Source organism: Entelurus aequoreus, linkage group LG01 (genome assembly GCF_033978785.1).
Source record: "Entelurus aequoreus isolate RoL-2023_Sb linkage group LG01, RoL_Eaeq_v1.1, whole genome shotgun sequence".
In the NCBI taxonomy this organism is placed as follows: domain Eukaryota; kingdom Metazoa; phylum Chordata; class Actinopteri; order Syngnathiformes; family Syngnathidae; genus Entelurus; species Entelurus aequoreus.
The window spans coordinates 64,535,733-64,558,960 of NC_084731.1; the positions used below are offsets into that span (position 1 = coordinate 64,535,733).

General features: G+C 39.6%; 1 protein-coding gene across 3 annotated transcripts in view; it reads left to right on the top strand.

Annotated features, from left to right (window-relative positions):
• LOC133655818 (uncharacterized) overlaps positions 1–23,228 on the top strand; it is a 134,186-nt gene that overhangs the window by 35,088 nt on the left and 75,870 nt on the right. For all 3 annotated transcript variants that reach the window (XM_062056362.1, XM_062056370.1, XM_062056376.1), the window contains exons 2-3: positions 18,559–18,756; positions 18,837–20,340. In XM_062056362.1, the coding sequence (XP_061912346.1) occupies positions 18,559–18,756; positions 18,837–20,340 (1,702 nt within the window). The remainder of the gene's footprint in view (positions 1–18,558; positions 18,757–18,836; positions 20,341–23,228) is intronic.

Consider the following 23,228-nt stretch of genomic DNA (forward strand, 5'->3'; position numbering starts at 1 on the left):
GGGGGAGCGTGCGAAACCTGCGGACACTGACGTACTTAGGTTATCCAGGGTAAATCACACCTAACCCTATCCGTGTCCTCACACAACAATGCCACCATTTAAGATTTAGACTTAGACTTAGACATAGACAAACTTTAATGATCCACCAGGGAAATTGTTCCACACAGTAGCTCAGTTACAGACAGGGTATTCTTTCTTGAGATATGGCGTCAGGGTATAAGCTGGGTCTCCCAAAATAAAAACAGGGCCCGGATCTTCATCTTCCAGCAGTTGTTTGGGACACGAGTGGGTGGTTCCATCTCTCAGCTGCGCGCTAATGGCGGAGTTAGCGAAGATGCGGGCATTACGCACGCTGCCTGGACATTTCACAGTCACATCCATAAAGCAATATTTGTAGACACACACTGGCTGTATCACATCCACGGGAGGAAGGGACCAAGTTTTTTGGTAAATAGACTCACAGCTGACCCGGACATTAGAAAGTTCTCTTGCCGTCTGAGAAGTGTTGTACCCCTAATAGCTGCAATCGCCCGTTGCCTTCTCTTAAGGTATTGATTTGTGATTTCTAAAAGCGCCTGTACATGTAAAAGATGTAGAAACACGGGCATGTCTTGGTGATCCGCCTCCATCCAACCTACTCAGTGGCCTAGTGGTTAGAGTGTCCGCCCTGAGATCGGTAGGTCGTGAGTTCAAACCCCGGTCAAGTCATACCAAAGACTATAAAAAATGGGAGCCATTACCTCCCTGCTTGGCACTCAGCATCAAGGGTTGGAATTGGGGGTTAAATCACCAAAAATGATTCCCGGGCACGGCCACTGCTGCTGCTCACTGCTCCCCTTACCTCCCAGGGGGTGATCAAGGGTGATGGGTCAAATGCAGAGAATAGTTTCGCCACACCTAGTGTGTGTGTGTTACAATCATGGGTACTTTAACTGTATCTTTGTTATGAAGGTGACAGTGACGTGCAGTCACTAGAGGCAGGGGAGGCGGGGCCTCACCTGCCATCATGGAAAGAAAAAAAAGTAAAAAGAAAAACAATTTTTTTTAATTGTTATATGTATCCCGTGATTATACTATAAAGTTATTTTCCATTTAACTTCACCAGTTTTAGATTATATTTATTCAAAATCTCTGAATTTTCACATTTGCCTTTCAAATACTGAGAAGAGACGGTGCAGTGATCAGCAGCCAGTTGAGGCATGTCACTGCGTTGTGCCTCAACATGGATTGCGGACTCGGCTAACTGCTGGCCTGCTGTGCAGTGAGACCGTATTGCTATATGAACTAGATTATACATTTCCATAGTTTAGTTAGCTGAGGTATATAATGTACAGTGTATTTTGTCAACAACTGTATGTGTGTAACATATTTCTTGTGTTAAGTTAAAGTTAAAGTTAAAGTACCAATGATTGTCACACACACACTAGGTGTGGTGAAATTTGTCCTCTGCATTTGACCCATCCCCTTGATCACCCCCTGGGAGGTGAGGGGAGCAGTGGGCAGCAGCGTAGCCGCGCCCGGGAATCATTTTTGGTGATTTAACCCCCAATTCCAACCCTTGATGCTGAGTGCCAAGCAGGGAGGTAATGGGTCCCATTTTTATAGTCTTTGGTATGACCCGGCCGGGATTTGAACTCACAACCTACCGATGCTGAGCGATCATAAAACTGCTGCAAAGACAGTGTCTTCAAGACACACTGGCTGAGGCTCGCCTCGCAGTAATCCCGCCTCCTTGTGCCGGTGCACCTCCGCCGTAGAAAACGGGGGAGAGGGGGGTCCATGTTATATCAACCAAAGCCCACACTTAAACTTTCCACGTGCAAGATTTAATCTATTGTAACCTATTTTTATGGGCTTTCCTCTTTGTGATGTTAATTCCTGTTATACGCTGTTATACAGCATATGCCATGCGCTCTTATTTTGAAGGCGCTAAGAGCGGAAGTGATGACACGTTGGAGTGGAGCAGAGATTTTTGAAAGAAGGTAAATAAAGTGGTCCTCGTGTAAACTGGAGCCTCCGTGTTTATTATTTTGTAGTTTCATACAGTATAGGCGACATTTATAAACCCTCGGTTACACTATTTAAAAAAGTTATTTAATAAGAAGCCAAAAAGTGCAAAAACAATAATGTTCGTGTTGGAGTTGTGAATGACCGCAGGGCCACAACATTAGGTACACCTGCAGACTGCAGCACAGATTTCATATTTCATTCATTCACAACTCCTCCAACATGAACATTATTGTTTTTGCACTTTTTGGCTTCTTATAAATAACTTTTTTAAATAGACTCAATCTTGCACGTGGAAAGTTTAAGTGTGGGCTTTGGTTGATATAACACTCCCGTCAGGGGGTGCATTAATCCAGCACAAAAGCGGCGCATGGACTTCATTTATAAGTAAAGGTAAGACCATAATAACGTTTTTTTTTTATTAAATGTGCTTTTTGTGTGCTACCGTTTGTATGTGTAAAGTTAAAGTTAAGTTAAAGTACCAATGATTGTCACACACACACTAGGTGTGGTGAAATTTGTCCTCTGCATTTGACCCATCCCCTTGTTCACCCCCTGGGAGGGGAGGGGAGCAGTGGGCAGCAGTGGCGCCGCGCCCGGGAATCATTTTTGGTGATTTAACCCCCAATTCCAACCCTTGATGCTGAGTGCCAAGCAGGGAAGAATGCTGGTATGAGCTTTTAAACATAACCCGTTAACTGCTGCCAATCACATGGTGAATAAGATACTCTTTGGGGTTCATATGTTTGTAAATCTGACTGTGATGAAGTCAGTGCCTCACCAGCCATGAACCTCACCGCACGTCACTGGAAGGTGACTACGGCGCGTTCTTTCTGATGTCTCTTCCTGTGTGGGCGCGGTCTTTCTGGCGTCACTTCCTCTCCGAACTCACTTTGTAAAGGATCAATGAGTCCATACAAAGCTAAGTGCCGGAGATTCAAGAATTACACGTCTGACTTACCCGTGTAAAAATGTGTCTGAGGAGGGGGACCTTAAACGCTGGTTTAGTGTGGCTGAAACAGGGCTTAGGCTAAATAATTAGTCGTTTAAGGGGTTAGACATGTCCTTAGAAGGGTGATCACCAAAGTGGCAAGTAAAAGAATCACACGGTTGCCGTTTCCTTCAGGTCTACTCAAAGACCAACATAAGAATCCACCCTAGTAGTGCACAGTTTTCGGACTATAAGGCGCTCAAAAATCTGTCAAAATGTTTTAGTACGACTTTGGTAAGCTACAAAGTCGCACCGCTTGAAGTATTGTTGGAACATTATGGCTCCCATAGTCAGACGTACTGTGCTTCAACATACGGGTATTTTTATGGTGTGTGTATAAGGACCACAAAATGGCACCTATTAGCAGACATATATGGTGTTTTGTTTTGCAATATAATGCAAAAACAACTTTTTGATAGATTGTCGGAGCATTACGGCTACCATAGTCAGACGTACAGTACTTCAACATACGAGTATTATTATGGTGTGTATATAAGGACCGCAAAATGGCACCTATTAGCAGACATTATCTGGCGTTTATTGTTTAAATACTGTGAACAAACTAATTTTTCTAAATAAAGGGCACCACACAAAATGTTATTATAGTCTTTATTTGAATAAAAAAATCTTAGGGTACATGAAACATATGTTTATTATTGTAATTTAGTTCTTAAATAAAATAGTGAACATACTAGACAACTTGTCTTTTAGTAGTAAGTCAATCAATCAATCAATGTTTATTTATATAGCCCTAAATCACAAGTGTCTCAAAGGGCAAGTAAACAAACAAAGACTCCTAATTAGTCTGCTGACGTATGCAGTAACATATTGTGTCATTTATCTACCTATTATTTTGTCTACATTATGAGGGACAAACTGTACAAATGGATTATTAATCTACTTGTTCATTTACTGTTAATATCTGCTTATTTTCTGTTTTAACATGTTCTATCTACACTTCTGTTAAAATGTAATAATCACTTATTCTTCTCTTCTTTGATACTTTACATTAGTTTTGGATGATACCACACATTTAGGTATCGATCCGATACCAAGTAGTTACAGGATCATACATTGGTCATTATCAAAGTCCTCATGTGTCCAGGGACATATTTACTGAGTTTATAAACTTAATATGAATTAAAAAAAAACTAAAAAAGATTTTGTGATGCTAAAAAATATCAATGTAATCATAGTAGTAACGACTAGATACGCTCTTGTGCTTGGTATCATTACAGTGGATGTCAGGTGTAGATCCACCCATGGCATTTGTTTACATTGTGACGCCGGTGAGCTATTGTATCCTCCTACGGTGTGTAGTGAAGCATGTTTAGCTATTCCTCCTCCTCCAGTGATAATGCTACTCGTAAGAAACTTACTTTATTTGTCGCTATGGAGACAAGGATTAGTAATTTAGAAGTAACTAAAACACTGCCTGCGGCTGGATGTTAATCGCCAGCTAGTTAGCCATTTCTAAAAAAAAGTTTCAGTGTTATAACTTCACCTTTATCTTTACTTTTTCCACCAAAATGCGTCCATTCTACCTTTTCTGTTTACACACTGTGTCTGCTTGTAAGTACTCTGTGTGTGTGCGCTGCCGAACATGCTTCTCTGCTCGTAAAACCAGCAATGTCACGAGGCACCGTCATGCCCGTTAAAAAAAAAAAAAAAGGGGAGGGTGGAACTTGTACTTTTTAGAGGCGGTATAATACTGTTTTTGATTCATTAGTACTGCGGTACTATACTAGTACCTGTATACCGTACAACCCTAGCCCACTTAAAGACGTGCCCACAAGGGTGACAACAACGGAAGTGAAGCTGGAGATACATTTTAAAAAAATGACTGCTAAAAATAAATTAGGGTTAGGATTAGTTTGGAGTTGGGGTTTAGGAATATACATGACCACAATAGTTAGTTGTGGGTCTATTTTACCTGACTATCTCAACCGTCATTTCTTCCAACATGACATCACAGTCCCTTTCTCACAACAACTTCTGAGTTGACAAAAAGTGCTGACACGTGCAAATGTCTCAAGGCCAGCGTCCATTCAGCTAATCTTTGCAATCACAGTAGACCAGCTTTACCTTTTCCAAGCTTTGAGAACTTGTTTAGACTGTGGCTCCAGTCTGCTACTCTGACCCACAGCCAGGGGCGCTGTGGGGGAACAAAGGTCCCAGGGAGGCCTTCAATGGCCCCCAAGACAAAGGCAGGCTGAGCCTTGATTGCAAATGTCAAGTCAGGTGACACAATGACCTCTGTGTAGCTGCCTCACACTGCATGGTGCTAGTGGGCAGAGAGGGAATCCCCCCCTCTAGTGTCAATGTGTAGAGGAGGCGGCTGTGGAATTTGTCCAGCATTTTGACAATCCCTGCAAACAAGATAAAGGGCAGGATAGAAGTCACTGGGAGTGAACTGGGAGAAGTAACTTTGTTTTTAACATGAAACTAAACACAGCACATGTGCTAGATTGTTGTTTTTTTATAGGCCAAAACATTGGTTATTTATGTTACACGTTAGTCTAAATAGACCTAATAATGTTTACTGTGTGTTTACAGTATGGTAGGGTTGTAAGGTATACCGGTACTAGTATAGTATCGCGGTACTAATTAATCAAAAACGGTACTATACTCTGTTTGAAAAGTACCGGTTCCCCTTTTTCCAAAAAAACAAAATCATTTTTAACGGGCATGACTGCGCTTCGTCACGTCGTGACATTGCTGGTTTTACGAGCAGAGGAGCATGTTCGGCAGCGCGCACACACAGAGTACTTACAAGCAGACACAGTGTGTAGACAGAAAAGGGAGAATGGACGCATTTTGGTGTAAAAAGTAAAGATAAAGGTGAAGTTATAACACTGAAACACCCTCAGGAAGAGGTGCTTTAAGACATGGCTAGCTAGCTAGCGGCTAACGGCTACTTCTAAATCACTAATTCTGGCCTCCATGGCGACAAAGTAAGTTTCTTACAAGTATCATTATCACTGGAGGATGAGGAATAGCTAAACATGCTTCACTACACACCGTAGGAGGATACAATAGCTCACCGGCGTCACAATGTAAACAAATGCCATGGGTGGGTCTACACCTGACATCCTCTGTAATGATCCCAAGTACAAGAGCGTATCTACTCGATACTACTATGATTACGTCAATATTTTTTATCGTCACAAAATCTTTTTTCCTTTTTTTGAATTCATATTATGTTAATAAACTCAGGAAATACGTCCCTGGACACATGAGGACTTTGAATATGACCAATGTATGATCCTGTAACTACTTGGTATCGGATCGATACCTAAATGTGTGGTATCATCCAAAACTAATGTAAAGTATCAAAGAAGAGAAGAATAAGTGATTATTACATTTTAACAGACGTGTAGATAGAACATGTTAAAACAGAAAATAAGCAGATATTAACAGTAAATGAACAAGTGGATTAATAATCAATTTTTACAGCTTGTCCCGCATAATGTAGACAAAATAATAGGTGGATAAATGACACAATATGTTACTGCATACGTCAGCAGACTAATTAGGAGTCTTTGTTTGTTTATTTACTACTAAAAGACAAGTTGTCTAGTACGTTCACTATTTTATTTAAGGACTAAATTACAATAATAAACATATGTTTCATGTACCCTAAGATTTTTTGTTCAAATAAGGACAATAATGACATTTTTTTGTGGTATTTAGAAAAGTATCAAAATACATTTTTCGAACTATTGGTATGGAGACAACCCTACATCATACAGAACAATATATATATATATATATATATATATATATATATATATATATATATATATATATATATATATATATATATATATATATATATATATATATATATATATATACATCATACAGAACAATATATATATATATATATATATATATATATATATATATATATATATATATATATATATATATATATATATATATATATATATATATATATATATATATATATATATATATATATATATATATATATATATATATATATATATATATATATATATGTAGGGTTGTCTCCATACCAATAGTTCGAAAAATGTATTTTGATACTTTTCTAAATACCACAAAAAAATGTCATTATTGTCCTTATTTGAACAAAAAATCTTAGGGTACATGAAACATATGTTTATTATTGTATATATATATATATATATATATATATATATATATATATATATATATATATATATATATATATATATATGCGTCCCCTGCAATCTCTGCTCCAAAGCATTTGAAGCAGAGATTGCTAACTAGGCCAAGGGTCTTTGCTTCGACAAAAAAAAAAGTCAACTACTTTACCCAGAAGAGGGTTTCTTTAAAAGGAGCAGGATGTCAGCTGTCCTCCTCCACACTCCCTCAGGGGACGAAGGCAGACTCTCTCCTCTTTTCACTGCATTTTTGGCTGAATTTAGCCGTCATGTTTTGCCTGTTACTCCATAATACAAGAGGGTTTTTTCTCCATCTTCTCAGTTGCATCTGCATTTATTAGACAATACCTCAAAGCCAAACACAAAATACAGAACTTCACTTTTCATCGGCATCAACACATGTTGGAATCTTATTTCTCTCAATCAACTTCCACAGTAAACAGAAAATACCAAACATGTGATGTGTTTTTTTGGGCTGTTTGCAACATTTACACAGATTCCCAGAGGGCGCTAACTTTCCAATGTATTTATTTTCTGAGGCGATGCACATTTTTTTCATTGAAAAAAATCCAGAGGCACACCACCAGCAGAAAACATTTAAAAAATTAAACTCAGCAGCCGATATTGACAATAAAAAGTCGTTCTCGCAATTTTCGATATGAATTCAAACCATAACCAAGCATGCATCTATATAGCTCTTGTCTCAGAGTACTGTCACCACCTGTCATATCATACCGGAACTTATTTTGAAGTTTTTGCTGTTTTCCTGTGTAGTGTTTTAGTTCTTGTCTTGCGCTCCTGTTTTGTTGTTGATTGTCATGTCATGTATGGACGTACTTTGTGGACGCCGTCTGCTGCTCCACACGCCGTAAGTCTTTGCTGTCATCCAGCATTCTGTTTTTGTTTACTTTGCAGCCAGTTCAGTTTTAGCTTCGTTTAGCCTAGTCATCCCTAAGCTTCAATGCCTTTTCTTAGCGGCACTCGCCTTTTGTTTATTTTTGGTTTAAGCGTTAGATATAATTTTACCTGCACACTGCCTCCCGCTGTTTCCGATATCTACAAAGCAATTAGCTACCTGCTGCTACCTACTGACATGCCGAGCTCTAGACAGCGCAGACGCTCAACAACGGCACATTTGCGGATTATAATTACTGGTTTGCAAAATATATTTTTAACCCAAATAGGTGAAATTACATAATCTCCCACGCCACACCAGACTGTATCTCACGGTACACCAGTTGAAAAACACTGTTTTACACAGAGTATCCCACCCACTTACGACTTCTTGTACGTAAAGACGTAATCATGTATGTACGTAACACATGCGCGGGCTTTCGCTTTGGACGTTGGCTCATAATAGTAATTTGGATAGCTGGCGTTAGCTGTTATTGTTCGTGTTGACGAGCCCGGTAGAGTGAGCGCCGTAAACACCAATCATTTTTATTCGGGCTGGTAAAATGTTCTATTTTATAAACTTTGTGATTGTGAAAAATATTGACAATTGTCAAACAAAATGTGTTCTGTTGAACCGGTAATGGTAACATAAACTAGCCGGTGTTATATTTTTTTTGCAAACGACACCTTTAAGTGATTCATCTCTTAAAATCAGGTTAATCACACTCTTGAACTGTGATTAATCGTGAATAATTATTACAAATGATCGACTACTCCAAATTAGCCGACCAATTTGTAATAGTCGGCTCGTTGTAGGTCAAATGTGTCAAAGTCAAGACCCGGGGGCCAGATCTGGCCCGCCACATCATTTTATCTGGCCCGCAAACACCTGGAAATGATATGTGTCAATAAAGCACTTCATATTTTCTCACTAAACGTCATTGATTTTTTTCCAATTTAACAGAAAAAATATATGTACTGCTTGAAATTGCATACCCTTTTAAACTTTAATAGTATCCAATATTGCAACAAATATTACAGTATATTATCATACTTCCCAAACATGTTTTTGTTGAAATAAAAATACTTAACTTTACAGCAAACTACCTACCAAATTAATAAAAATGACAATAAATGTTGCGTTGTTCTTTACAGCATATTACTGTAAATTGAAAAAAACGACTACTGTTTTTTGCGTTAAAATTCTGTTGTAAAATCTAGGGTTGTTGTTTTTAACGGTGTATTACTGTAAATGGAAAGACGCTACATTTGTTTTTACGGTAGTAAATCTGGCAGCTAAGTTGCCAGAATAAAAAAAAAGAACTTGTACTGTTTTTCCATGAACAATATCATGTTGTAAAAACCAATGTCAATTTAACACTAAAATTCTGGCAACTTAGCTGCCAGATTTTTACGTAAAAAACTAAACAGTGGTACTGTTTTTATATTTACCGTAAAATGTTGTAAAACAATAAAAAAAAACACGCTATATTTTACAGTAAAATGTTGTAAATGTAAAGTTTTTACTGTAAAATGGACAGTCTACTTAAAACAATGTATATAATTAATAATGAAATCCAGAGGCAAATTCATACATTATTCACTGTTAAAATCGGCCCTCTGATGGCAGCCATAACTGTGATGTGGCCCTCAATGACAACCAGTTTGTCATCCCTGCTCTAGGTGGCTAGCAATGGTGCTAATGGGAGTGTTCCATTTCGCCTGTCAATCACTCTAAAAATGCATCCAAAAACCACGATTATTGCATCCATTAATTATGATTAATCACAGGTTATTATTTGCTTGCACAAATAAAATGTGCTCAAGAAAACACTGTAATATTTGGATACAAATGCAATTTTGTAAATGTTTTACTGAACTGCAAGTCATTGATTTACTGAAAACTCTGTGACGGTAAGTACAGTAAGAATTAAGTTTATGGGTAGCACATTTTCTCAGAACACCAGCCAAACTTATCGTCTTGGTTTGGCCTTTTTTGGGAGACGATACTATTGGACTCCAACATAGATTTGGTACTTTGGGCTGTGGGATTGAGTGTGTTGTGCGGGTGTTTGATTTGTATTGGCGGGTTATATGGACGGGAGGGGGGAGGAGTTTGTTATGCGAGATTAATTTGTGGCATATTAAATATAAGCCTGGTTGTGTTGTGGCTAATAGAGTATATATATGTCTTGTGTTTATTTACTGTTTTAGTCCTTCCCACCTGAATACAGGTCCCACCCGCCTCTCACAGCATCTTCCCTATCTGAATCGCTTCCACTGCCCTCTAGTCCTTCACTCTCACTTTCCTCATCCACAAATCTTTCATCCCCGCTCAAATTAATGGGGAAATCGTCGCTTTCTCGGTCCGAATCGCTCTCGCTGCTGGTGGCCATGATTGTAAACAATGTGCAGATGTGAGGAGCTCCACAACCTGTGACGTCACGCTACTTCCGGTACAGGCAAGGCTTTTTTATCAGCGACCAAAAGTTGTGAACTTTATCGTCGATGTTCTCTACTAAATCCTTTCAGCAAAAATATGGCAATATCGCGAAATGATCAAGTATGACACATAGAATGGACCTGCTATCACCGTTTGAATAAGAAAATCGCATTTCAGTAGGCCTTTAAGCGTACTTACTGTACTAAGACCATCCATCCATCCATTTTCTACCACTTGTCCCTTTCGGGGTCACGGGGGGTCGCTGGAGCCTATCTCAGCTGCATTCTAAGACCACTGAATAGTTAATCCTATGCACATACTTGGTATTGCCCATTTGTAGTTGAGCTATGGTGACTCAATACTTTGTTGGTAAAGCTCAGAAGATAAATCTTCTATAAGGTCCAATTTTTCGGCATATCTGGGGAAATTTTTGAAGCCTGTTATGCGGAAAAATACCAAGACAACTCCCTTGGCTGCCTGGGTGTGACCTGGATTCTCGCAAAGCTCCCCTTACTAAATCTCAGTCATGGTCTTACTCGTGTGAACATCACTCGCCATACCACCCACAGAGAGAGGGAGAGGAGGGAGGGACATCTCGAGTTTTAAACGCCTTTGTTTGAAAACAAATCTGGCCCGCGCCGGAATGTTTAAGATGAACGATTCAAGCTCAACTAAACAAAAGTGCGAATGTTTTAAAGAAACGTCTTGGTAGCAGTTTCTCAACGGTGCAGGTCACTGACAAGTAGGGTTAGGATCTTGACTGATACGAAGGTACAAAGTGAGAAAATGCGAGCCGAACAGGTCTTACCTTCTATTAACACAGATACGACTGTATATACGATGGATACCGCCCTCCAAAATAGTTTCTCTCTCTTTGATGAAATAACATTAGAGGAATTGTTAAGATGTGTAAATCGGACAAAACAAACCACATGTTTACTTGACCCATTTCCTGAGAAACTTATCAAGGAGGTTTTTGTAATATTAGGTCCATCAGTGGTAAATATTATAAACTTATCACTTTTCTCTGGCACTGTTCCCCTAGCATTCAAAAAAGCGGTTATTCATCCTCTACTCAAAAGACCTAACCTCGATCCTGACCTCATGGTAAACTACCGGCCGGTGTCCCACCTTCCGTTTATCTCGAAAATCCTCGAAAAAATTGTTGCACAGCAGCTAAATGAACACTTAGCGTCTAACAATCTCTGTGAACCTTTTCAATCCGGTTTCAGGGCAGATCACTCTACGGAGACAGCCCTCGCAAAAATGACTAATGATCTATTGCTAACGATGGATTCTGATGCGTCATCTATGTTGCTGCTTCTTGATCTTAGCGCCGCTTTCGATACCGTCGATCATAATATTTTATTAGAGCGTATCAAAACACGAATTGGTATGTCAGACTTAGCCTGGTCTTGGTTTAACTCTTATCTTACTGACAGGATGCAGTGCGTCTCCCATAACAATGTGACCTCGGACTATGCTAAGGTAACGTGCGGAGTCCCCCAGGGTTCGGTTCTTGGCCCTGCACTCTTTAGCATTTATATGCTGCCGCTAGGTGACATCATACGCAAATACGGTGTTAGCTTTCACTGTTATGCTGATGACACCCAACTCTACATGCCCCTAAAGCTGACCAACACGCCGGATTGTAGTCAGCTGGAGGCGTGTCTTAATGAAATTAAACAATGGATGTCCGCTAACTTTTTGCAACTCAACGCTAAGAAAACGGAAATGCTGATTATCGGTCCTGCTCAACACTGGCATCTATTTAATAATACCACCTTAACATTTGACAACCAAACAATTACACAAAGCGACTCGGTAAAGAATCTGGGTATTATCTTCGACCCAACTCTCTTGTTTGAGTCACACATTAAGAGTGTTACTAAAACGGCCTTCTTTCATCTCCGTAATATCGCAAAAATGTGTTCCATTTTGTCTACTAGCGACGCTGAGATCATTATCCATGCGTTCGTTACGTCTCGTCTCGATTACTGTAACGTATTATTTTCGGGTCTCCCTATGTCTAGCATTAAAAGATTACAGTTGGTACAAAATGCGGCTGCTAGACTTTTGACAAGAACAAGAAAGTTTGATCATATTACGCCTATACTGGCTCACCTGCACTGGCTTCCTGTGCACTTAATATGTGACTTTAAGGTTTTACTACTTACGTATAAAATACTACACGGTCTAGCTCCATCCTATCTTGCTGACTGTATTGTACCATATGTCCCGGCAAGAAATCTGCGTTCAAAGAACTCCGGCTTATTAGTGATTCCCAGAGCCCAAGAAAAGTCTGCGGGCTACAGAGCGTTTTCTGTTCGGGTTAAAATACTATGGAATGCCCTCCCTGTAACAATTAGAGATGCTACCTCAGTAGAAGCATTTAAAGGCCTACTGAAACCCACTACTACCGACCACACAGTCTGATAGTTTATATATCAATGATGAAATCTTAACATTGAAACACATGCCATTACGGCCGGGTTAACTTATAAAGTGCAATTTTAAAATTCCCGCCACACTTCCGGTTGAAAAACTCCTTTGGATATGATTTATGCGCGTGACGTCACAGAATCCATGGAAGTGGTTGGACCCCGTCGAACCCGATACAGAAACCTCTTGTTTTCTTCGACAAAATTCCACATTATTCTGGACATCTGTGTTGGTGAATCTTTTGCAATTTGTTTAATGAACAATGGAGGCTGCAAAGAAGAACGTTGTAGGTGGGATCGATCTGTGTATTAGCGGCTAAGTACAATACTTACAGCAACACAACAAGGACTACTTACTACGCCGTCGATCGCTGGAATGCAGGTGAGCACGGCTGTTGATGGGAAGATGAGAGCTGGCTGGCGTAGGTGGAGCGCTAATGTTTTTATCATAGTTCTGTGAGGTTTCAGGCACAACACCGGTTGCTAAGTTGCTAAATTAGCCTTAGCGTCGTTAGCAACAGCATTGTTAAGCCTTACCAGGCTGAGAATTTTTAACCGTGTAGTTACATGTACATGGTTTAATAGTATTGTTGATATTCTGTCTATCCTTCCAGTCAGGGATTTATTTATTTTGTTCCTATCTTCATTTGAGAACGATGCTATCACGTTAGCTCAGTAGCTAAGTGTGTCACCGATGTATTGTCGTGGAGATAAAAGTCACTTTAAATGTCCATTTCGCGTGCTCGACTCTCATTTTCAAGAAGATATAGTATCCGAGGTGGTTTAAAATACAAATCCGTGATCCACAATAGAAAAAGGAGAGAGTGTGGAATCCAATGAGCCAGCTTGTACCTAAGTTACGGTCAGAGCGAAAAAAGATACGTCCATCACTGCCTCTCTAATCCTTCACTGTAACGTTCCTCATCTACGAATCTTTCATCCTCGCTCAAATTAATGGGGTAATCGTCACTTTCTCGGTCCGAATCTCTCTCGCTCCATTGTAAACAAAGGAAAATTGTGAGGAATATTGCCTCCTGTGACGTCACGCTACTTCCGGTACAGGCAAGGCTTTTCTAAATCCTTTCAGCAAAAATATGGCAATATCGCGAAATGATCAAGTATGACACATAGAATGGATCTGCTATTCCCGTTTAAATAAAAAAAAATCATTTCAGTAGGCCTTTAAGTCCCATCTTAAAACTCATTTGTATACTCTAGCCTTTAAATAGACCCCCCTTTTTTAGACCAGTTGATCTGCCGTTTTCTTTTCTCCTTTGCCCCCTCGCCGGGTTATTCCGGTTCCAGTGACCATGGATGAGGCGCTGGCTGTCCAGAGTTGAGACCCGGGGTGGACCGCTCGCCTGTGCATCGGTTGGGGACGTCTCTGTGCTACTGACCTGTCTCCGCTCGGGATGGTCTTCTGCTAGCCCCACTATGGACTGGACTCTCACTGTTATGTTGGATCCACTAGGGACTGTACTTAGAGGGGGGGTTACCCACATATGCGATTCTCCCCAAGGTTTCTCATAGTCATTCACATCGACGTCCCTTGTGTGAGCTCTGTGCCGAGGATGTCGTTGTGGCTTGTGCAGCCCTTTGAGACTTTTGTGATTTAGGGCTATATAAATAAACATTGATTGATTGATTGATTGATTACCCATGACATCAGGTCCACATACTGTACTTACAGTAGAGTCTGAATCTGCAGCTAGCCCTGAACAGCTGTGATGCATTACCGCTCGAGCGTGAGCCTCTGCGGTATTTTGTTCTCATTTAGGTGATCTATTGTTACAGATGTGCACAAGAAAGGCAACATTCTTTTCAACTGAGGACATGTACCGTCTCGGAGAGATACCAAACATTGGGAGATCAAACATGGATGTCTGCTTGCCTTTATTTACCGGTCGAAGCATAATCATGGACAGTGAGGCAAAACGAAAGCTGTGACTGAACACCAGTCCCGGAGTTGGTTCCCAGTGGGCCACGGACATCCAGCATGGTCCCGCAGTTTGAGGTCTTTGAAGCCGTGCCGTGTTTATTCTGGGTCAGTCTCCTGGTCCTGGCCTGGCTATGAGGCTAAATAAGGATGGGGGGTGAAAACAGGCTCTTTTGTGGGGCTGGGAGACGAACACAGCAGGGCTTCAGTGAACGGGTGGTATGAATAGCAGGCGTGCTGACGTCAGCGGGTCAAATGTTTCCAGGGCCAAGAGTGTCAAGTCATGAATTTGTATGTGTTGCCATTCTCGTGTTGACATCAAATACACATTTCATGTGCATTTATATTGGTGTATAATGGCAATTGTGTTTTCCATTATTAGACTAGTCCAGGGCTTGGCAACCTAAAATGTTGTTAGAGGCATATTGGACTAAAATACCCCCCAAAATTTAAAAATCTTAATAAGTGATACAATGAAGACAACACATGATGTAAGTGTCTATATTAGCATTATTAACCTACTATCAAAAGGACTTTAAAAGCCTTACATAAGTGTTATAATGAAGGCAACACATGATGTAAGTGTCTATATTAGCCTACTATCAAAAATACTTTAATTGTCTTATATAAGTGTTATAATGAAGGCAACACATGATGTACGTGTCTATATTAGCCTACTATCAACATGACTTTAAAAGTCTTATATAAGTGTTATAATGAAGGCAACACATGATGTAAGTGTCTATATTAGTTATATTAGCCTACTACCAAAATTACTTTAAAAGTATTATATAAGTGTTATAATGAAGACAACACATGATCTGTCTATATTCGCTATGTTAGCCTACTATCAAAATGACTTTAAAAGTCTTGTATAAGTGTTATAATGAAGACAACACATGATGTAAGTGTCTATATTAGCTTTATTAACCTACTATCAAAATGACTTTAAATGTCTTATATAAGTGTTATAATGAAGGCAACACATGATGTACGTGTCTATATTAGCCTACCATCAAAATTACTTTAAAAGTCTTATTAAGTGTTATAATGAAGACAACACATGATGTAAGTGTCTAAATTAGCTATATTAGCCTACTATCAAAATGAGTTTAAAAGTCTTATATAAGTGTTATAATGAAGACAACACATGATGTAAGTGTCTATATTAGCTATATTAGCCTACTATTAAAATGACTATGTGTCGCAGGATGACGGTTATCTTCGTTGACAGAAATGTTGAAATGTAATGTTTATTCTACACATTTTTACAACCTTGGAAAACATAAGTAAAACTTCTCACAGGATGAGATAACTCCTGGAAATGACTCGATTAGAATGGCCAAAGGTATAGATGTGTGTGTCCAAGTTAAAGGAAACGGCAGACTGCCTTCTTCTAATGGATTTATTACAATCTTTGCAAGCTGGGTAACGTTTGCTGTGGTCTGGAACAACATGACACACAAACCTTGAACTCACCATAGTGTGGACTGTAACGCAACAGTTTGTTTACATGTAAAATCTTCCAATCCTTCTTTGTCTCATTTTGTCCACCAAATGTTTTATCCTGTGCGTGAATGCACAAAGGTGAGCTTTGTTGACATTATTGACTTGTGTGGAGTGCCAATCAGGCACATTTGGTCACTGCATGACTGCAAGCTAATCCATGCTAAAATGCTATTTAGGCTAGCTGTATGCACATATTGCATCATTTGTAGGTATATTTGAGCTCATTTAATTTCCTTTACTTATGTCCTCTGTGTATTTAATTTATATTTGCATGTCTCATGACACATTATCTGTATGTAACATTGGCTGCATTTCTCATAGTTGTTTGTGTGCCATGTTGTTCCAGACCACAGCAAATGCTACTTAGCTTGCAAAGATTGTAATAAATCTATTAAAAGAAGACAGCCTGCCATTTCCTTTAACTTGGACACACACATCTATACCTTTGGCCATTCAAAGACACTCATTTCCAGGAGTTATCTCACCTTCTAAGTAGCTCTGATTTACTAATGGTTTCTAATATTGTAAAAATGTGAATTATGTATGTATATATGTGTGTGTGTGTGTGCGTGTGTGTGTGAGTGTGTGTTTGTCTGTGTGTGTGTGTGTATATATATATATATATACACACACACACACACACACACTAATATTATACATATATATGAGTACATATTGTTATAATAATATAATGGACATATATATATACACACACACATTTATTATACATATATATGAGTACATATTATGATTATATATATATATATATATATATATATATATATATATATATATATATATATATATATATACATATATATATATATATATATATATATATATATATATATATATATATATATATATATATATATATATATATATATATATATATATATATATATATATATATATATATATATATATATATATATATATATATATATATATATATATACATATATATATATATGAACATGGATAAGTGTGGAAGAAGTGTTTTGCATTTTTAACATCATCCCTTGTAATCAATTTAAATTGTTGTCATTTAGATTTTTTTTTTTATGTTGATTGGACATAATTTATAATATCGACAAAGTTCAAAGAACAGGTAGTGTCATGTGCGACCATGTTTGTTGAATTTTTGTACTGGTTGATTTAGTTTTTTTGTACCGTGACTAGGGAAGGTTGTTTGGATTGGGTCGTATAAGTGAATGCTGTACCTCATTGATTTGGAAGTGTAATTAATGGCAAAGTTGCTTTTCTTGACGAACAAAGTGCACCAAACAGGCCACTTGATATAAAGTCGCGATCAAAAGTTTACATACACTTGTAAAGAACATAATGTCATGGCTGTCTTGAGTTTCCAATCACTTCTACAACTCTTATTTTTTTGACCCAGCAGATTTGCTCATATTTTCAGTAGACCCATAATAAATTCATAAAAGAACCAAACTTCATGAATGTTTTTTGTGACCAACAAGTATGTGCTCCAATCACTCTATCACAATAATATAAGAGTTGTAGAAATGATAGGAAACTCAAGACAGCCATGACATTATGTTCTTTACAAGTGTATGTACACTTTTGATCGCGACTGTATATGAATGATGTGGATACACTGCTCCCGGTCGGGTCAAATTGTTTATTGAACTTGTGCCTTCTCGCGATCCTCATTGCAGATGCTGGCGGGCCGCATTTGGCCCACAAGCTTTAGTTTGGACACCCCTGGTCTAAGGGCATAGTGCAGGATCCTACATACAAGAGGGTACATGCCTAGATGAGAATGATTTCACTCTGGTGCAAACAAAATGTCCATCTTTTAGTGTTTTATTTATTTTATTCGAAAATAGAGACTTACAGTCGCAAGGCGATTCATACATCATTCGTCGCGGTTTACCTGACACATGAAACGTGACACATTTTAGGGGTGCACTATCCACTTTAGCTATCAGATGTCAGTAGAGTGTTGAATACCTTAAAATGCGTTTTGTGGCAATTCCAACTTTGACCACAGCGTCAGTTGCTATGTAGAGTGGCACTTTCCATCATTTTCAGCAGACTGCATTCCTCTCCTCCGGGAGATCTAGCCAGGATTGGTGCCATGTGAATCCCTTCCCTTCTGTGCAGTCTGTCACTGATCTGTATTTGTTTTTGTTGTCCAGAACCCAAATTCTCTGGATTCGTCCATCCAGAGCGCCCTCTCGGCCCTCTACCCACCTTTTGAGGCCACGGCGCCCATCGTCCTCAGCCAGCTCTTCCGCACCATCGAGGAGCGTTACCATGGCGATGCCCTGCAGTGCCTACTCGATTTCCTCATCCCCTCCAAACACTTGCTGGAAAGTGTCCAGCAGGCGGCATGTGTAAGTATTGTTGACTTTATCTGTCAAGATGGTCATTGTGGGACACGAGTCAGCATGAAACTGCGCTTTTACCTTTCCAGGCTGGCTACTCCGATGTGGTTTTCCGCTGCGAGGGCTGGCCTCTCTGTCTCCACGACAAAACTGTCGTCCAGCTAGCACCTGTAAACCCTCTGCTACTGCGCCCTGGAGACTTTTATTTCCAAGTCGAACCCTTTGGCGATCAAGCAGCCCGTATTGTCCTCAAAAGTCTTCTGGAAGAAGGATGTCGAGAAGTGGAGCAGACCCCGATCCCCGAGACGTCCTACCCGTGCATCTTCACCGAAGACTGGCTGCGGGAGATCAATGAAGGACGCCACGGGACTCCTCTGTCCCGCTGCTTACTTTGCACTGACCAAGGAGTAATCAAGCTGCCGTGGGCAGAAGTAGCCGTCCCGGAGTTTTTGGACAAGCCAAAGGTTCTGACCACACATCAGGAGGCTCCCGCTGAGCCAAAGCTGGTATCAGTTCCTTGCACTTACAGCGCCTCCACTCTGCCGTTGGAGGCAAGGTTTATTCCGTTAAAGGACAGGATGTCAGCATCTTTAAGACCTGTGGACCCTTCTTCGAAACTTTTCAGATCACAACATAAACAAATCCCTAAATCCTTTCCCAAACCCTTAGTGAAACCTGTAGGTTGGGTGTCGCCCAATACCTGGGACAGCCGCAACTATCCAGAGAGTGAAGGTGATTATGTTGACTTAGTGGATGTTGTTAAAGAAAATCAGTTCATGGTAAACCATGGCAACCAATCACATCTGCCACATTCAGTCTTGGTCAAACCTGTGAGACCACGTCCATCAGAACTTCTGGGCAGTAGCCTTTTTGGTGGACGTACCCTTCAGTATGTAGAGGAGCCTTGCGCTCCATGCAGCCAAAGAAATCTGGGGACTAATACCTTGGAGCAAGAGGCTAAGTGCAGGTATAGAGACTCTTACCTGGCAGCGCTGAGTCATCCCGTTGCTTTTGAGAAGGGGAGTGTTGACCTCCTTGCAGCGCTGGAGGAGGTTGGCCTCTGCGAAGACTTGGATTTAAGATCTGAGGGGGCGTTTGAAGACCAAAACAATGTACTTGGACAGTTTTGTAACCACTGTAAAACACCCGTGTCAGGCCAATGTAGACACTGTTGTGAGCCAACAACGGAAATCGTTGGCTCCCATCACAAAAATATTCCCCCCAGCTCTGAACCAGGGGACACGCTAAAGGAATCCCCAGTTATTGTGGAATCAAGACCTTGTTTGAATTATAGTCATAACATTCAAACCCAACGTATCTCTCAGGACAAGTGGCACCCTGAATCACGACTCGATAACTGGGATGGTCAGGACGTAAAGTCACACCAGAAGGTGGACGTTGTTAAACCACCAGGGAAACACAAATCCAAACCTAGGTCTCTGTCCACCGTGTCCGACACGCCTCAAGGAAGTCCACTTTTCTACAAAGTCAACAACAGGAGCCACAGTGATATTTGTCCAGAAACAGTCAGCAGCATGATGCGGTGCAACAAAGAGGAACTGCTGACTCCAAAGATGAACTCCTCTAAAAAAGGTGAGCATTTGAAACCAAGAGGTCATTTTTCATTTTGTCAGTATGCATTTCTAAATACAGTGGTACCTTAGATTATAGCTCGTTACCATAAATACATCTCATCAATGTTCCCCGTTTAAATTAGAGTTGCAGAAAATAGACAATATACAATATTATTATATACATTTGGTTGACAAAAAAGCTTTTAATACTATTGCCATATTGGGACAATGCATATTGATGGCAGCAAATAAACAATGTTTCTTACACGTAACATTATCACTGGAGGAGGGGTGTCCAAACTTTTTAACTAGGAGGCGGCATTGGGCTAAAAAATGTGGTCGAAGTCTGAAAGCAATAACTATATATATATATATATACAGGTATGTGTATATATATATTTTTATATATATATATATATACAGGTATGCGTATATATATATTTATATATATATATATATATTTATATATATATATATATATATATATATATATATATATATATATATATATATACAGGTATAATATATATATATATATATATATATATATATATATATATATATATATATATATATATATATATATATATATATATATATATATATATACAGGTATGTGTATATATATATATATATATATACACGTATGTGCACATATATGTCAAAGTTAAAGTTAAAATACCCATGATTGTCACACACACACACTAGGTGTGGCGACATTTGACCCATCACCCTTGATCACCCCCTGGGAGGTGAGAGGAGCAGTGAGCAGCAGCGGTGGCTGGCTGTGCCCGGGAATCATTTTTTGGTGATTTAACTCCCAATTCCAACCCTTGATGCTGAGTGTCAAGCAGGGAGGTAATGGGTCCCATTGTTAATAGTCTTTGGTATGACACGTTGGGAAGACTATGTCTCCCGGCTGGCCTGGGAACGTCTCGGGATCCCCCGGGAAGAGCTGGACGAAGTGGCTGGGGAGAGGGAAGTCTGGGTTTCCCTGCTTAGGCTGCTGCCCCTGCGACCCGACCTCGGATAAGCGGAAGAAGATGGATGGATGGATGGTATGACTCGGCCGGGGTTTGAACTCACGATATTGTTACGTTATATGCACTCGGCTTTCAATTTGTGAGGCGCCCAAGTCAAAATGTTGGACACCCCTGAGTGTTGAACATCTCAACAAGTTATTTTGGGGTGCGGGGGGCAATTTCAACTTAGAATGGCACTTTCCATCATTTTCAGCAGACCGCATTGCAAAATAATTACCCTTACCCTCTTCCTCTCACGCAAGGTCCATATGTTTCCTTTCCCTGCTGTCGATGTTCAAAACCACAACATATTGTCAACACACAGCCTCTGATCTGCGTTTACATCAGCAAAACAACAGGGAATTGAAATGGGTGCTACCAAGTGCATTGATGTCCTGCAGAGAGACATGTTGGCATGTCAGGAGACAGACCCTGGGTCCCCTGCACCCGCTGGCATGCGTGCAGGGAGAAAGCACAGGCCAGCCTTTGTTGGCTCGGACGAGAGGACAATTAAGATGTTGTAAATCAAAGGCAGGCTCTGGTGGCCATGCTGCTGTGGTGTTTGGTTCCAGAGAAGTGTGTCTGCCTTTTGAAGAGATGGACACGCATGCTATACAGGTGTCTGCACCAGGGTGGTCCCCATACCAATATGTCGGTACCCGTACCAAAATGTAATTCGATACTTATCTAAATAAAGGGGACCACAAAAAAAATGTCATTATTGGCTTTATTTGAACAAAAAATCTTAGGGTACATGAAACATATGTTTATTACTGTAATTTAGTCAATAAATAAAATAGTGAACATACTAGACAACTTGTCTTTTAGTAGTGAGTAAACAAACAAAGACTCCTAATTAGTCTGCTGACGTATGCAGTAACATATTGTGTCATTTATATTCTATTATTTTGTCTACATTATGAGGGACAAACTGTAAAAATGCATTATTAATCTACTTGTTCATTTACTGTTAATATCTGCTAATTTTTTGTTTTAACATGTTCTTTCTACACTTCTGTTAAAATGTAATAATCACTTATTCTTCTCTTGTTTGATACTTTACATTAGTTTTGGATGATACCACACATTTAGGTATCGATCCGATACCAAGTAGTTACAGGATCGTACATTGGTCATATTCAAAGTCCTCATGAGTCCAGAGACATATTCACTAAATTTATAAACATAATTTAAATTTTTTAAAAAAGGAAAAAAGATTTTGTGTCGATAAAAATTATAGATGTAATCATAGCAATATCGACTAGATACGCGCCTGTACTTGGTATCATTACAGCGGATGTCAGGCGTAGATCCACCCATGGCGTTTGTTTACATTGTGACGCCGGTGAGCTATTGTATCATCCTACGGTGTGTAGTGAAGCATGTTTAGCTATTCCTCCAGTGATAATGCTACCTGTAAGAAACTTACTTTATTTGTCGCCATGGAGACAACGATTAGTGATTGGGAAGAAGTTAAAACACTGCTAATTAGTTGCTAGCTAGCTAGCCATGTCTTGAAGCACCTCTTCCTGAGGGTGTTTCAGTGTTATAACTTCACCTTTATCTTTACTTTTTACACCAAAATGCATCCATTCTACCTTTTCTGTCTACACACTGTGTCTGCTTGTAAGGACTATGTGTGTGCGCACTGCCGAACATGCTCCTCTGCTTGTAAAACCAACATTGTCATGGCGCGCCGTCATGCCCGTTAAAAAAATAAAAATAAAAATAAAAATATGGTGAACCGGTACTTTTCAAACAGAGTACAGTACCGTTTTTGATTCATTAGTACCGCGATACTATACTAGTACCGGTATACCGTACAACCCTAGTCTGGAGTGGGTCTGTTGGATATGGAAGCCTTTTAAGGGCCTCGAGTGACTGA